Consider the following 17,329-nt stretch of genomic DNA (forward strand, 5'->3'; position numbering starts at 1 on the left):
CTGCACTGATGGTACATACTATACTGCACAGTTGTACTGTAAAGTAGGTACTAGTCCCAGTCTGGTACTACACTGCACTGATGGTACATACTATACTGCACAGTTGTAAAGTAGGAACTAGTCCCACTCTGGCACTACACTGCACTGATGGTACATACTATACTGCACAGTTGTACTGTAAAGTAGGCACTAGTCCCACTCTGGCACTACACTGCACTGATGGTAAATACTATACTGCACAGTTGTACTGTAAAGTAGGCACTAGTCCCAGTCTGGCACTACACTGCACTGATGGTACATACTATACTGCACAGTTGTAAAGTAGGCACTAATCCCACTCTGGCACTACACTGCACTGATGGTACATACTATACTGCACAGTTGTAAAGTAGGAACTAGTCCCACTCTGGCACTACACTGCACTGATGGTACATACTATACTGCACAGTTGTACTGTAAAGTAGGCACTAGTCCCACTCTGGCACTACACTGCACTGATGGTACATACTATACTGCACAGTTGTACTGTAAAGTAGGCACTAGTCCCACTCTGGCACTACACTGCACTGATGGTACATACTATACTGCACAGTTGTACTGTAAAGTAGGTACTAGTCCCACTCTGGTACTACACTGCACTGATGGTACATACTATACTGCACAGTTGTAAAATAGGCACTAGTCCCACTCTGGTACTACACTGCACTGATGGTACATACTATACTGCACAGTTGTACTGTAAAGTAGGTACTAGTCCCAGTCTGGTACTACACTGCACTGATGGTACATACTATACTGCACAGTTGTACTGTAAAGTAGGCACTAGTCCCACTCTGGCACTACACTGCACTGATGGTACATACTATACTGCACAGTTGTACTGTAAAGTAGGCACTAGTCCCAGTCTGGTACTACACTGCACTAATGGTACATACTATACTGCACAGTTGTACTGTAAAGTAGGCACTAGTCCCAATCTGGCACTACACTGCACTGATGGTACATACTATACTGCACAGTTGTACTGTAAAGTAGGCACTAGTCCCAGTCTGGCACTACACTGCACTGATGGTACATACTATACTGCACAGTTGTACTGTAAAGTAGGCACTAGTCCCACTCTGGCCCTACACTGCACTGATGGTACATACTATACTGCACAGTTGTACTGTAAAGTAGGCATTAGTCCCACTCTGGTACTACACTGCACTGATGGTACATACTACACTGCACAGTTGTACTGTAAAGTAGGCACTAGTCCCACTCTGGTACTACACTGCACTGATGGTACATACTATACTGCACAGTTGTACTGTAAAGTAGGCACTAGTCCCACTCTGGCACTACACTGCACTGATGGTACATACTATACTGCACAGTTGTACTGTAAAGTAGGCACTAGTCCCACTCTGGCACTACACTGCACTGATGGTACATACTATACTGCACAGTTGTACTGTAAAGTAGGCACTAGTCCCACTCTGGTACTACACTGTACCGATGGTACATACTATACTGCACAGTTGTACTGTAAAGTAGGCACTAGTCCCACTCTGGCACTACACTGCACTGATGGTACGTACTATACTGCACAGTTGTACTGTAAAGTAGGTACTAGTCCCACTCTGGTACTACGCTGCACTGATGGTACATACTATATTGCACAGTTGTACTGTAAAGTAGGCACTAGTCCCACTCTGGCACTACACTGCACTGATGGTACATACTATACTGCACAGTTGTACTGTAAAGTAGGTACTAGTCCCAGTCTGGTACTACACTGCACTGATGGTACATACTATACTGCACAATTGTACTGTAAAGTAGGCACTAGTCCCACTCTGGCACTACACTGCACTGATGGTACATACTATACTGCAAAGTTGTACTGTAAAGTAGGCACTAGTCCTACTCTGGCACCACACTGCACTGATGGCACATACTATACTGCACAGTTGTACTGTAAAGTAGGCACTAGTCCCACTCTGGCACTACACTGCACTGATGGTACATACTATACTGCACAGTTGGACTGTAAAGTAGGTACTAGTCCCACTCTGGTACTACACTGCACTGATGGTACATACTATACTGCACAGTTGTAAAGTAGGCACTAGTCCCACTCTGGTACTACACTGCACTGATGGTACATACTATACTGCACAGTTGTACTGTAAAGTAGGCACTAGTCCCACTCTGGTACTACACTGCACTGATGGTACATACTATACTGCACAGTTGTACTGTAAAGTAGGTACTAGTCCCAGTCTGGTACTACACTGCACTGATGGTACATACTATACTGCACAGTTGTAAAGTAGGAACTAGTCCCACTCTGGCACTACACTGCACTGATGGTACATACTATACTGCACAGTTGTACTGTAAAGTAGGCACTAGTCCCACTCTGGCACTACACTGCACTGATGGTACATACTATACTGCACAGTTGTACTGTAAAGTAGGCACTAGTCCCAGTCTGGCACTACACTGCACTGATGGTACATACTATACTGCACAGTTGTAAAGTAGGCACTAATCCCACTCTGGCACTACACTGCACTGATGGTACATACTATACTGCACAGTTGTAAAGTAGGAACTAGTCCCACTCTGGCACTACACTGCACTGATGGTACATACTATACTGCACAGTTGTACTGTAAAGTAGGCACTAGTCCCACTCTGGCACTACACTGCACTGATGGTACATACTATACTGCACAGTTGTACTGTAAAGTAGGCACTAGTCCCACTCTGGCACTACACTGCACTGATGGTACATACTATACTGCACAGTTGTACTGTAAAGTAGGTACTAGTCCCACTCTGGTACTACACTGCACTGATGGTACATACTATACTGCACAGTTGTAAAGTAGGCACTAGCCCCACTCTGGTACTACACTGCACTGATGGTACATACTATACTGCACAGTTGTACTGTAAAGTAGGCACTAGTCCCACTCTGGTACTACACTGCACTGATGGTACATACTATACTGCACAGTTGTAATGTAAAGTAGGTACTAGTCCCAGTCTGGTACTACACTGCACTGATGGTACCTACTATACTGCACAGTTGTAAAGTAGGCACTAGTCCCACTCTGGTACTACACTGCACTGATGGTACATACTATACTGCACAGTTGTACTGTAAAGTAGGTACTAGTCCCAGTCTGGTACTACACTGCACTGATGGTACATACTATACTGCACAGTTGTAAAGTAGGCACTAGTCCCACTCTGGTACTACACTGCACTGATGGTACATACTATACTGCACAGTTGTACTGTAAAGTAGGCACTAGTCCCACTCTGGTACTACACTGTACTGATGGTACATACTATACTGCACAGTTGTACTGTAAAGTAGGTACTAGTCCCAGTCTGGTACTACACTGCACTGATGGTACATACTATACTGCACAGTTGTAAAGTAGGCACTAGTCCCACTCTGGTACTACACTGCACTGATGGTACATACTATACTGCACAGTTGTACTGTAAAGTAGGCACTAGTCCCACTCTGGCACTACACTGCACTGATGGTACATACTATACTGCACAGTTGTACTGTAAAGTAGGCACTAGTCCCACTCTGGCACTACACTGCACTGATGGTACATACTATACTGCACAGTTGTACTGTAAAGTAGGCACTAGTCCCACTCTGGTACTACACTGCACTGATGGTACATACTATACTGCACAGTTGTACTGTAAAGTAGGCACTAGTCCCAGTCTGGTACTACACTGCACTGATGGTACATACTATACTGCACAGTTGTAAAGTAGGCACTAGTCCCACTCTGGCACTACACTGCACTGATGTTACATACTATACTGCACAGTTGTACTGTAAAGTAGGCATTAGTCCCAGTCTGGTACTACACTGCACTGATGGTACATACTATACTGCACAGTTGTAAAGTAGGCACTAATCCCACTCTGGCACTACACTGCACTGATGGTACATACTATACTGCACAGTTGTACTGTAAAGTAGGTACTAGTCCCAGTCTGGTACTACACTGCACTGATGGTACATACTATACTGCACAGTTTTAAAGTAGGCAATAGTCCCACTCTGGTACTACACTGCACTGATGGTACATACTATACTGCACAGTTGTACTGTAAAGTAGGCACTAGTCCCACTCTGGCACTACACTGCACTGATGGTACATACTATACTGCACAGTTGTACTGTAAAGTAGGCACTAGTCCCACTCTGGCACTACACTGCACTGATGGTACATACTATACTGCACAGTTGTACTGTAAAGTAGGTACTAGTCCCACTCTGGCACTACACTGCACTGATGGTACATACTATACTGCACAGTTGTACTGTAAAGTAGGCACTAGTCCCACTCTGGTACTACACTGCACTGATGGTACATACTATACTGCACAGTTGTACTGTAAAGTAGGCACTAGTCCCACTCTGGTACTACACTGCACTGATGGTACATACTATACTGCACAGTTGTACTGTAAAGTAGGTACTAGTCCCACTCTGGTACTACACTGCACTGATGATACATACCATACTGCACAGTTGTAAAGTAGGCACTAGTCCCACTCTGGCACTACACTGCACTGATGGTACATACTATACTGCACAGTTGTACTGTAAAGTAGGCACTAGTCCCAGTCTGGTACTACACTGCACTGATGGTACATACTATACTGCACAGTTGTAAAGTAGGCACTAGTCCCAGTCTGGTACTACACTGCACTGATGGTACATACTATACTGCACAGTTGTAAAGTAGGCACTAGTCCCCACTCTGGCACTACACTGCACTGATGGTACATACTATACTGCACAGTTGTACTGTAAAGTAGGCACTAGTCCCACTCTGGCACTACACTGCACTGATGGTACATACTATACTGCACAGTTGTACTGTAAAGTAGGCACTAGTCCCACTCTGGTACTACACTGCACTGATGGTACATACTATACTGCACAGTTGTACTGTAAATTAGGCACTAGTCCCACTCTGGTACTACACTGCACTGATGGTATATACTATACTGCACAGTTGTACTGTAAAGTAGGCACTAGTCCCAGTCTGGTACTACACTGCACTGATGGTACATACTATACTGCACAGTTGTAAAGTAGGCACTAGTCCCACTCTGGCACTACACTGCACTGATGGTACATACTATACTGCACAGTTGTACTGTAAAGTAGGCACTAGTCCCACTCTGGCACTACACTGCACTGATGGTACATACTATACTGCACAGTTGTACTGTAAAGTAGGCACTAGTCCCACTCTGGTACTACACTGCACTGATGGTACATACTATACTGCACAGTTGTAAAGTAGGTACTAGTCCCAGTCTGGTACTACACTGCACTGATGGTACATACTATACTGCACAGTTGTACTGTAAAGTAGGCACTAGTCCCACTCTGGTACTACACTGCACTGATGGTACATACTATACTGCACAGTTGTAAAGTAGGTACTAGTCCCACTCTGGTACTACACTGCACTGATGGTACATACTATACTGCACAGTTGTAAAATAGGCACTAGTCCCACTCTGGTACTACACTGCACTGATGGTACATACTATACTGCACAGTTGTACTGTAAAGTAGGCACTAGTCCCACTCTGGTACTACACTGCACTGATGGTACATACTATACTGCACAGTTGTACTGTAAAGTAGGTACTAGTCCCAGTCTGGTACTACACTGCACTGATGGTACATACTATACTGCACAGTTGTAAAGTAGGCACTAGTCCCACTCTGGCACTACACTGCACTGATGGTACATACTATACTGCACAGTTGTACTGTAAAGTAGGCACTAGTCCCACTCTGGTACTACACTGCACTGATGGTACATACTATACTGCACAGTTGTAATGTAAAGTAGGCACTAGTCCCACTCTGGCACTACACTGCACTGATGGTACATACTATACTGCACAGTTGTACTGTAAAGTAGGCACTAGTCCCACTCTGGCACTACACTGCACTGGTGGTACATACTATACTGCACAGTTGTACTGTAAAGTAGGTACTAGTCCCAGTCTGGTACTACACTGCACTGATGGTACATACTATATTGCACAGTTGTACTGTAAAGTAGGCACTAGTCCCACTCTGGCACTACACTGCACTGATGGTACATACTATACTGCACAGTTGTACTGTAAAGTAGGTACTAGTCCCAGTCTGGTACTACACTGCACTGATGGTACATACTATACTGCACAGTTGTACTGTAAAGTAGGCACTAGTCCCACTCTGGCACTACACTGCACTGATGGTACATACTATACTGCAAAGTTGTACTGTAAAGTAGGCACTAGTCCCACTCTGGCACTACACTGCACTGATGGTACATACTATACTGCACAGTTGTACTCTAAAGTAGGCACTAGTCCCACTCTGGCACTACACTGCACTGATGGTACATACTATACTGCACAGTTGGACTGTAAAGTAGGTACTAGTCCCACTCTGGTACTACACTGCACTGATGGTACATACTATACTGCACAGTTGTAAAGTAGGCACTAGTCCCACTCTGGTACTACATTGCACTGATGGTACATACTATACTGCACAGTTGTACTGTAAAGTAGGCACTAGTCCCACTCTGGTACTACACTGCACTGATGGTACATACTATACTGCACAGTTGTACTGTAAAGTAGGTACTAGTCCCAGTCTGGTACTACACTGCACTGATGGTACATACTATACTGCACAGTTGTAAAGTAGGAACTAGTCCCACTCTGGCACTACACTGCACTGATGGTACATACTATACTGCACAGTTGTACTGTAAAGTAGGCACTAGTCCCACTCTGGCACTACACTGCACTGATGGTACATACTATACTGCACAGTTGTACTGTAAAGTAGGCACTAGTCCCAGTCTGGCACTACACTGCACTGATGGTACATACTATACTGCACAGTTGTAAAGTAGGCACTAATCCCACTCTGGCACTACACTGCACTGATGGTACATACTATACTGCACAGTTGTAAAGTAGGAACTAGTCCCACTCTGGCACTACACTTCACCGATGGTACATACTATACTGCACAGTTGTACTGTAAAGTAGGCACTAGTCCCACTCTGGCACTACACTGCACTGATGGTACATACTATACTGCACAGTTGTACTGTAAAGTAGGTACTAGTCCCACTCTGGTACTACACTGCACTGATGGTACATACTATACTGCACAGTTGTAAAGTAGGCACTAGCCCCACTCTGGTACTACACTGCACTGATGGTACATACTATACTGCACAGTTGTACTGTAAAGTAGGCACTAGTCCCACTCTGGTACTACACTGCACTGATGGTACATACTATACTGCACAGTTGTAATGTAAAGTAGGTACTAGTCCCAGTCTGGTACTACACTGCACTGATGGTACATACTATACTGCACAGTTGTAAAGTAGGCACTAGTCCCACTCTGGTACTACACTGCACTGATGGTACATACTATACTGCACAGTTGTACTGTAAAGTAGGTACTAGTCCCAGTCTGGTACTACACTGCACTGATGGTACATACTATACTGCACAGTTGTAAAGTAGGCACTAGTCCCACTCTGGTACTACACTGCACTGATGGTACATACTATACTGCACAGTTGTACTGTAAAGTAGGCACTAGTCCCACTCTGGTACTACACTGTACTGATGGTACATACTATACTGCACAGTTGTACTGTAAAGTAGGTACTAGTCCCAGTCTGGTACTACACTGCACTGATGGTACATACTATACTGCACAGTTGTAAAGTAGGCACTAGTCCCACTCTGGTACTACACTGCACTGATGGTACATACTATACTGCACAGTTGTACTGTAAAGTAGGCACTAGTCCCACTCTGGCACTACACTGCACTGATGGTACATACTATACTGCACAGTTGTACTGTAAAGTAGGCACTAGTCCCACTCTGGCACTACACTGCACTGATGGTTCATACTATACTGCACAGTTGTACTGTAAAGTAGGCACTAGTCCCACTCTGGCACTACACTGCACTGATGGTACATACTATACTGCACAGTTGTACTGTAAAGTAGGCACTAGTCCCACTCTGGTACTACACTGCACTGATGGTACATACTATACTGCACAGTTGTACTGTAAAGTAGGCACTAGTCCCAGTCTGGTACTACACTGCACTGATGGTACATACTATACTGCACAGTTGTACTGTAAAGTAGGCACTAGTCCCAGTCTGGTACTACACTGCACTGATGGTACATACTATACTGCACAGTTGTAAAGTAGGCACTAATCCCACTCTGGCACTACACTGCACTGATGGTACATACTATACTGCACAGTTGTACTGTAAAGTAGGTACTAGTCCCAGTCTGGTACTACACTGCACTGATGGTACATACTATACTGCACAGTTTTAAAGTAGGCAATAGTCCCACTCTGGTACTACACTGCACTGACGGTACATACTATACTGCACAGTTGTACTGTAAAGTAGGCACTAGTCCCACTCTGGCACTACACTGCACTGATGGTACATACTATACTGCACAGTTGTACTGTAAAGTAGGCACTAGTCCCACTCTGGCACTACACTGCACTGATGGTACATACTATACTGCACAGTTGTACTGTAAAGTAGGTACTAGTCCCACTCTGGCACTACACTGCACTGATGGTACATACTATACTGCACAGTTGTACTGTAAAGTAGGCACTAGTCCCACTCTGGTACTACACTGCACTGATGGTACATACTATACTGCACAGTTGTACTGTAAAGTAGGCACTAGTCCCACTCTGGTACTACACTGCACTGATGGTACATACTATACTGCACAGTTGTACTGTAAAGTAGGTACTAGTCCCACTCTGGTACTACACTGCACTGATGATACATACCATACTGCACAGTTGTAAAGTAGGCACTAGTCCCACTCTGGCACTACACTGCACTGATGGTACATACTATACTGCACAGTTGTAAAGTGGGCACTAGTCCCACTCTGGCACTACACTGCACTGATGGTACATACTATACTGCACAGTTGTAAAGTAGGCACTAGTCCCACTCTGGCACTACACTGCACTGATGGTACATACTATACTGCACAGTTGTAAAGTAGGCACTAGTCCCACTCTGGCACTACACTGCACTGATGGTACATACTATACTGCACAGTTGTAAAGTAGGCACTAGTCCCACTCTGGCACTACACTGCACTGATGGTACATACTATACTGCACAGTTGTAAAGTAGGTACCAGTCCCAGTCTGGTACTACACTGCACTGATGGTACATACTATACTGCACAGTTGTACTGTAAAGTAGGCACTAGTCCCAGTCTGGTACTACACTGCACTGATGGTACATACTATACTGCACAGTTGTAAAGTAGGCACTAGTCCCAGTCTGGTACTACACTGCACTGATGGTACATACTATACTGCACAGTTGTACTCTAAAGTAGGCACTAGTCCCACTCTGGCACTACACTGCACTGATGGTACATACTATACTGCACAGTTGGACTGTAAAGTAGGTACTAGTCCCACTCTGGTACTACACTGCACTGATGGTACATACTATACTGCACAGTTGTAAAGTAGGCACTAGTCCCACTCTGGTACTACATTGCACTGATGGTACATACTATACTGCACAGTTGTACTGTAAAGTAGGCACTAGTCCCACTCTGGTACTACACTGCACTGATGGTACATACTATACTGCACAGTTGTACTGTAAAGTAGGTACTAGTCCCAGTCTGGTACTACACTGCACTGATGGTACATACTATACTGCACAGTTGTAAAGTAGGAACTAGTCCCACTCTGGCACTACACTGCACTGATGGTACATACTATACTGCACAGTTGTACTGTAAAGTAGGCACTAGTCCCACTCTGGCACTACACTGCACTGATGGTACATACTATACTGCACAGTTGTACTGTAAAGTAGGCACTAGTCCCAGTCTGGCACTACACTGCACTGATGGTACATACTATACTGCACAGTTGTAAAGTAGGCACTAATCCCACTCTGGCACTACACTGCACTGATGGTACATACTATACTGCACAGTTGTAAAGTAGGAACTAGTCCCACTCTGGCACTACACTTCACCGATGGTACATACTATACTGCACAGTTGTACTGTAAAGTAGGCACTAGTCCCACTCTGGCACTACACTGCACTGATGGTACATACTATACTGCACAGTTGTACTGTAAAGTAGGCACTAGTCCCACTCTGGCACTACACTGCACTGATGGTACATACTATACTGCACAGTTGTACTGTAAAGTAGGTACTAGTCCCACTCTGGTACTACACTGCACTGATGGTACATACTATACTGCACAGTTGTAAAGTAGGCACTAGCCCCACTCTGGTACTACACTGCACTGATGGTACATACTATACTGCACAGTTGTACTGTAAAGTAGGCACTAGTCCCACTCTGGTACTACACTGCACTGATGGTACATACTATACTGCACAGTTGTAATGTAAAGTAGGTACTAGTCCCAGTCTGGTACTACACTGCACTGATGGTACATACTATACTGCACAGTTGTAAAGTAGGCACTAGTCCCACTCTGGTACTACACTGCACTGATGGTACATACTATACTGCACAGTTGTACTGTAAAGTAGGTACTAGTCCCAGTCTGGTACTACACTGCACTGATGGTACATACTATACTGCACAGTTGTAAAGTAGGCACTAGTCCCACTCTGGTACTACACTGCACTGATGGTACATACTATACTGCACAGTTGTACTGTAAAGTAGGCACTAGTCCCACTCTGGTACTACACTGTACTGATGGTACATACTATACTGCACAGTTGTACTGTAAAGTAGGTACTAGTCCCAGTCTGGTACTACACTGCACTGATGGTACATACTATACTGCACAGTTGTAAAGTAGGCACTAGTCCCACTCTGGTACTACACTGCACTGATGGTACATACTATACTGCACAGTTGTACTGTAAAGTAGGCACTAGTCCCACTCTGGCACTACACTGCACTGATGGTACATACTATACTGCACAGTTGTACTGTAAAGTAGGCACTAGTCCCACTCTGGCACTACACTGCACTGATGGTTCATACTATACTGCACAGTTGTACTGTAAAGTAGGCACTAGTCCCACTCTGGCACTACACTGCACTGATGGTACATACTATACTGCACAGTTGTACTGTAAAGTAGGCACTAGTCCCACTCTGGTACTACACTGCACTGATGGTACATACTATACTGCACAGTTGTACTGTAAAGTAGGCACTAGTCCCAGTCTGGTACTACACTGCACTGATGGTACATACTATACTGCACAGTTGTACTGTAAAGTAGGCACTAGTCCCAGTCTGGTACTACACTGCACTGATGGTACATACTATACTGCACAGTTGTAAAGTAGGCACTAATCCCACTCTGGCACTACACTGCACTGATGGTACATACTATACTGCACAGTTGTACTGTAAAGTAGGTACTAGTCCCAGTCTGGTACTACACTGCACTGATGGTACATACTATACTGCACAGTTTTAAAGTAGGCAATAGTCCCACTCTGGTACTACACTGCACTGACGGTACATACTATACTGCACAGTTGTACTGTAAAGTAGGCACTAGTCCCACTCTGGCACTACACTGCACTGATGGTACATACTATACTGCACAGTTGTACTGTAAAGTAGGCACTAGTCCCACTCTGGCACTACACTGCACTGATGGTACATACTATACTGCACAGTTGTACTGTAAAGTAGGTACTAGTCCCACTCTGGCACTACACTGCACTGATGGTACATACTATACTGCACAGTTGTACTGTAAAGTAGGCACTAGTCCCACTCTGGTACTACACTGCACTGATGGTACATACTATACTGCACAGTTGTACTGTAAAGTAGGCACTAGTCCCACTCTGGTACTACACTGCACTGATGGTACATACTATACTGCACAGTTGTACTGTAAAGTAGGTACTAGTCCCACTCTGGTACTACACTGCACTGATGATACATACCATACTGCACAGTTGTAAAGTAGGCACTAGTCCCACTCTGGCACTACACTGCACTGATGGTACATACTATACTGCACAGTTGTAAAGTGGGCACTAGTCCCACTCTGGCACTACACTGCACTGATGGTACATACTATACTGCACAGTTGTAAAGTAGGCACTAGTCCCACTCTGGCACTACACTGCACTGATGGTACATACTATACTGCACAGTTGTAAAGTAGGCACTAGTCCCACTCTGGCACTACACTGCACTGATGGTACATACTATACTGCACAGTTGTAAAGTAGGCACTAGTCCCACTCTGGCACTACACTGCACTGATGGTACATACTATACTGCACAGTTGTAAAGTAGGTACCAGTCCCAGTCTGGTACTACACTGCACTGATGGTACATACTATACTGCACAGTTGTACTGTAAAGTAGGCACTAGTCCCAGTCTGGTACTACACTGCACTGATGGTACATACTATACTGCACAGTTGTAAAGTAGGCACTAGTCCCAGTCTGGTACTACACTGCACTGATGGTACATACTATACTGCACAGTTGTAAAGTAGGCACTAGTCCCCACTCTGGCACTACACTGCACTGATGGTACATACTATACTGCACAGTTGTACTTTAAAGTAGGCACTAGTCCCACTCTGGCACTACACTGCACTGATGGTACATACTATACTGCACAGTTGTACTGTAAAGTAGGCACTAGTCCCACTCTGGTACTACACTGCACTGATGGTACATACTATACTGCACAGTTGTACTGTAAAGTAGGCACTAGTCCCAGTCTGGTACTACACTGCACTGATGGTACATACTATACTGCACAGTTGTAAAGTAGGCCCTAGTCCCAGTCTGGCTTGCTGAGGATATTGTACTTGTGATGTTTTTGAATGTAAAGACTTGTTTCTTCCTGTGTGCTGCAGAGGAAGCGTATGAAGCTGACAGTCAGTGTGGTCCTGGTGAAGAACGTCAAGGCTCTCAATGTGCTTGCATTCCACGGGAGATCTGCTTGTAAGGTTTTATTCATCAGTAGTTTGTCTTACCAAACCTTACAAAAACACATGTTTCTAGTAGACCTCACAAATATACATTAATCAAGTCATGAATAGACATATTGCATGTTTGGTTTAGGAGTTATGCTTGAAACCATTTTTTATTGCTTCATCTGCATTTTCTCAGTATTCCAAGAACATACTCTTATATTCAGCAAAAAATTATGTTTGTGTTTGCAAACCTTCCAAAAGCACGTGTGTCTAGTAAACCCCACAAAGATACATTATTACAGACATTATTAGACATATTGCATGTTTGATTTAGGGAGTTATGCTTAAACCATTTTTTACTGCATGTTAGGCATTTTCTCCGGATTCTAAGAACTTATTGTCATATTGAGTTGTAAAAAAAGTTTTTCTTTGCAAACCTTACAAAAGCAGGTTTCTAGTAAAACTCGCAAAGATACATCAATTCAGACATTATTAGACATATTGAATGTTTCATTTAGAAGTTATGCTTGAAACAAACGGCATGGCGTGGTTGGGAGAGTGACTGTGCCAGCAACCTCAGGGTTCCTGGTTCAATCCCTGATGAGTCATGGTTAGGGCCTTGCATGGTAACTCCTGCCATCAGTGTGTGAATGTGTGTGTGAATGGGTGAATGTGGAAATAGTGTCAAAGCGCTTTGAGTAGAGTGAAGGTAGAAAAGTGCTACAGAAGTATCATCCATTTATTTATTTGTCATTTATTGCTTCAAACACATTTTCTCAGGATTCTAAAAACATTACTATCATCCATTTTCTACCGCTTATTCCCTTTTGGGACAGCGGAGGGCTCTGGTACCTATATCAGCTACAATCGGGCAGAAGGCAGCGTACACCCTGGACAAGTCGTCACCTCATCGCAGACATTACTATCATATTGAGTAAAAAAAAATGTGTTTCAAACCTTACAAAAGCACATGTTTCTTGTAAAACTCAGAATATACATTGCTGTATGGCGAGTGATTATACAGCTGGATGGAGTCCAGAATGAAGAAGGTCTTGAATCAAACAGTGTGGGAACAAAGCTGAAGGAGGTTGTTGGAGTATGAGCTCCGCCGTCCCTCAATTGTCTGCTGGAGTCGGTGGGCAGGATTGTCTGTGATGGCCAGTGTTTCTTTTCAGATCACTTTATCAATCTGCTTTGAGTCCCTTGTTGCTGCTGCTGCTGGCCCAACAAAGAACTGCAAAGTACAGGGCACTGACCACTACAGACTGATCAAAGATCTACAACAGCTTGCTGCACACACTTTGACATTAATTAAGCCTAAATTGGGCTGCAGTGTGAAGGCGTCACCTTATGCATCGCTGACTCCTCCCCCTCCAAAAGCCTTTCCTCGCGTTGGTGTTTTGATTGATTGATTGATTGATTGATTGATTGAAACTTTTACTTGTAGATTGCACAGTTCAATACATATTCCATAAATGGTAACAGTGTTACCATTTAGTGGTAACATTGGGGTGTTACTAACACCCCAATAAGTTTTTCAACTTGTTTAAGTCGGGGTCCACGTTAATCAATTCATGGTAATCAATTAATTTCCTCTGATTTGAAGATAAACATTTGCAACAAGTGACCGTAATAACTGGATTAGATTCAACTGACTTGTACCTACTGAGTTGTCCTGAAGTCAATTGTTAATATTCTTTACATAAAACTTTGTATTAGTGACTGCAATGCTTTAATTTGGAGATAAAGTTGTTTATATTTATTGTATGCAATAATCGGTAAACAGCAGTTAGATGATGTCACTTCCGCTAAATGACTTCATGTCGGTTGACTTCCGGTATTCGTTCGAAAGCAAGTCATACATGTTGCGGTCTTCTGTAGTCATTTCTGTTGCCATTCTACACAAAGCGGCGAAGAAGCAATGCCGTAAGTTGTCTTTAGCAAGTTCACAACATGTCAGACACCTTAAAAAAAAGCTGATAAGTTGAATATTGATTGATTGATTGACATTTTTATTAGTTTTATTGTAAAATTGTCGAATTAGATACACTGTGTTCAAGTCATTCGGGCAGATGGGAGTCTCCCTCTGCTGGACATTTTGGGACATTACAGTTACATTTTATATGTCATTGTAGACAAATATGTAGAGAGGTATTAAGTGTGTTTGTGTCTCTTTGATCTTTTCAGTTTTTCACCATCTTGTCTATGAAGAAATGTCAAAAGTAAATGGCCAAGCTTACAACGACGTTCTCTTCATTGACTCCGGTGTGAGTCGACGTTTCTACTGGTCTCAAGAGAACACTAAACGTACTGTGCCTGTGTTTCTACAACCAGAACCGAACCGGAGAGTCTGTGCGTCCTGAACACCGACGTCAACGTCACCGTGCCGATGTCCCTCTGCTCCTTCCACGCTGCCCGTTGCCACGGCGACCCCCTCCTCTTCCTGAGCGACGGCGCTTGCGACGCTGTAGGTCCGGCTGAACTGGAGTGGGCCAGGTTCCGAGCCGCGTGGGCCTTGAAGAGTTCTGTTCGGGAGCCGTGCGACCTCAATGTTTGTTACGAATGGGAGAGCTGCTCGTGTAAGTGGGGAAACATCTCTTCTTTTTACTGAAAGCACTGAAACAAAGATGTCTGCCCTGTGTGCCGTGTCCTCAGCCTCCACAAAATGTGAATGCAGAGCAGCTCGGGATTGTCCTCCAGCCACGGAGCACATGTTCTGCCTCAAGCTGACTCGAGGCCAGATGACTCGCAGCATGAATCTTTGCTCCATGGTCGCCCTCAGGTGTGCCAACTACCAGTTTGAGATCCTCAATGAAGGATCCTGTACTGTGTGATACCGGCGACTCTGTGTGGCCCAGCTAAAGGATCCTGTACTGTGTGATACCGAGGACTCTGTGTGGCCCAGCTACCAGTTTGAGATCTTCAATGAAGGATCCTGTACTGTGTGATACCGAGGACTCTGTGTGGCCCAGCTACCAGTTTGAGATCTTCAATGAAGGATCCTGTACTGTGTGATACCGGGGGCTCTGTGTGACCCTACACTACATTTTCTCTCCAACAATTAGGGCTTGAATCATCAAATGAAACCCTCCAAAGCGACAAAATGTCGCTAGTTGTGGAAAATATTAACCAGGGTTGTATAAAGTCGAGTTAGGAGGCCATTTGTGGGCCCTAATCATTTGTTTAGGGTATAGCTTATTTGGTAGAGTGGCCATGCAAGCAACTTGAGGGTTCCAGGTTCAATCCCCGCTTCTGCCATCCTAGTGACTGCAGTTGTGTCCTTGGGCAAGACACTTTACCCACCTGCTCCCAGTGCCACCCACACTGCTTTAAAAATGTAACTTGGACATTGGGTTTCAAGATGTAAAGTGCGTTGAGTCGCTAGAGAAGAGTGCTATATAAATATAATTCACTTCACTACGGCATTTTTTGGACTTTAAGACGCATCTTTTACACGTTATGTAGACCACAAGGAAATGTTTTACATTTAGAAAAAATGAAATAAAATATGACCCCTTAAATGCGCCCTATAATCTGATGCTCCTTTTGTATGAAAATAGACCTGACTAAACCCACTCCTCGGCACTGCACCTTATAGTTCGGTGCGCCCTATGGTTCAGAAAATACGGTACTGTTATTAAAACAAAACATTAAAAGTATAATTTAAAAAAAAACATGTGGAATGTATCTTAAGGGGCTGGTGTTTGACTGGATCCCAGGATTTAGAGACGGCAGGCAAAGGGCAGGAAAAAACTAAATCAATGATGTGCAGCAGGGAAGTGCACACGGGGCAGGCGGGGCTAGGAGAGCATAAAGCACAAAAAGCAAAGTAAAACTAAATAAATCCTGTCCCTGATTATAAAGCTTCCTTATTCCCAACCAAGGGCAGGTGGGTCAAATCACCAGGACCTGGAAAAAAGGCCGAAACACCCAAGCCCAAAAATATCATCTGAAATCAAAAAGTAATTTTTTAAAGTACATACTTTATGGGTTTATAAAATGAGAACAGAGTGGACACCCCCGATATAAAGTCTACATTTAAATGGATTATAGTGCCATAGTGTGTTTAAACCATTGTGGGACTTATCTACTAAAGTCTCGCATGTGGTTAAACACCTGCAAACATGATAGTTCCCCCAAAGCTGATCCACTAAGCTTGTGTGCAGATGATTGCATTTTTTGGATGTGCAAAATACTGAGTGCAATCCATTTAGCGTGTTCATGTTTATGCAGAATGTATGAATGATGATGACT

The 17,329-nt window shown here is 44.0% G+C and overlaps 1 protein-coding gene across 1 annotated transcript in view; it reads left to right on the forward strand.

Annotated features, from left to right (window-relative positions):
- The window catches only part of c6 (complement component 6), a 58,404-nt gene extending 41,607 nt beyond the window's left edge, over nucleotides 1–16,797 (forward strand). Inside the window, exons 16-18 of the mRNA XM_061877165.1 lie at nucleotides 13,016–13,103; nucleotides 15,410–15,654; nucleotides 15,731–16,797. Of these exons, the coding sequence (XP_061733149.1) occupies nucleotides 13,016–13,103; nucleotides 15,410–15,654; nucleotides 15,731–15,909 (512 nt within the window). The 3' untranslated portion in view covers nucleotides 15,910–16,797. The remainder of the gene's footprint in view (nucleotides 1–13,015; nucleotides 13,104–15,409; nucleotides 15,655–15,730) is intronic.
- The last annotated feature ends 532 nt before the right edge of the window (nucleotides 16,798–17,329 follow it).

This window comes from Nerophis ophidion, linkage group LG17 (assembly GCF_033978795.1).
Source record: "Nerophis ophidion isolate RoL-2023_Sa linkage group LG17, RoL_Noph_v1.0, whole genome shotgun sequence".
Taxonomy (NCBI): Eukaryota; Metazoa; Chordata; class Actinopteri; order Syngnathiformes; family Syngnathidae; genus Nerophis; species Nerophis ophidion.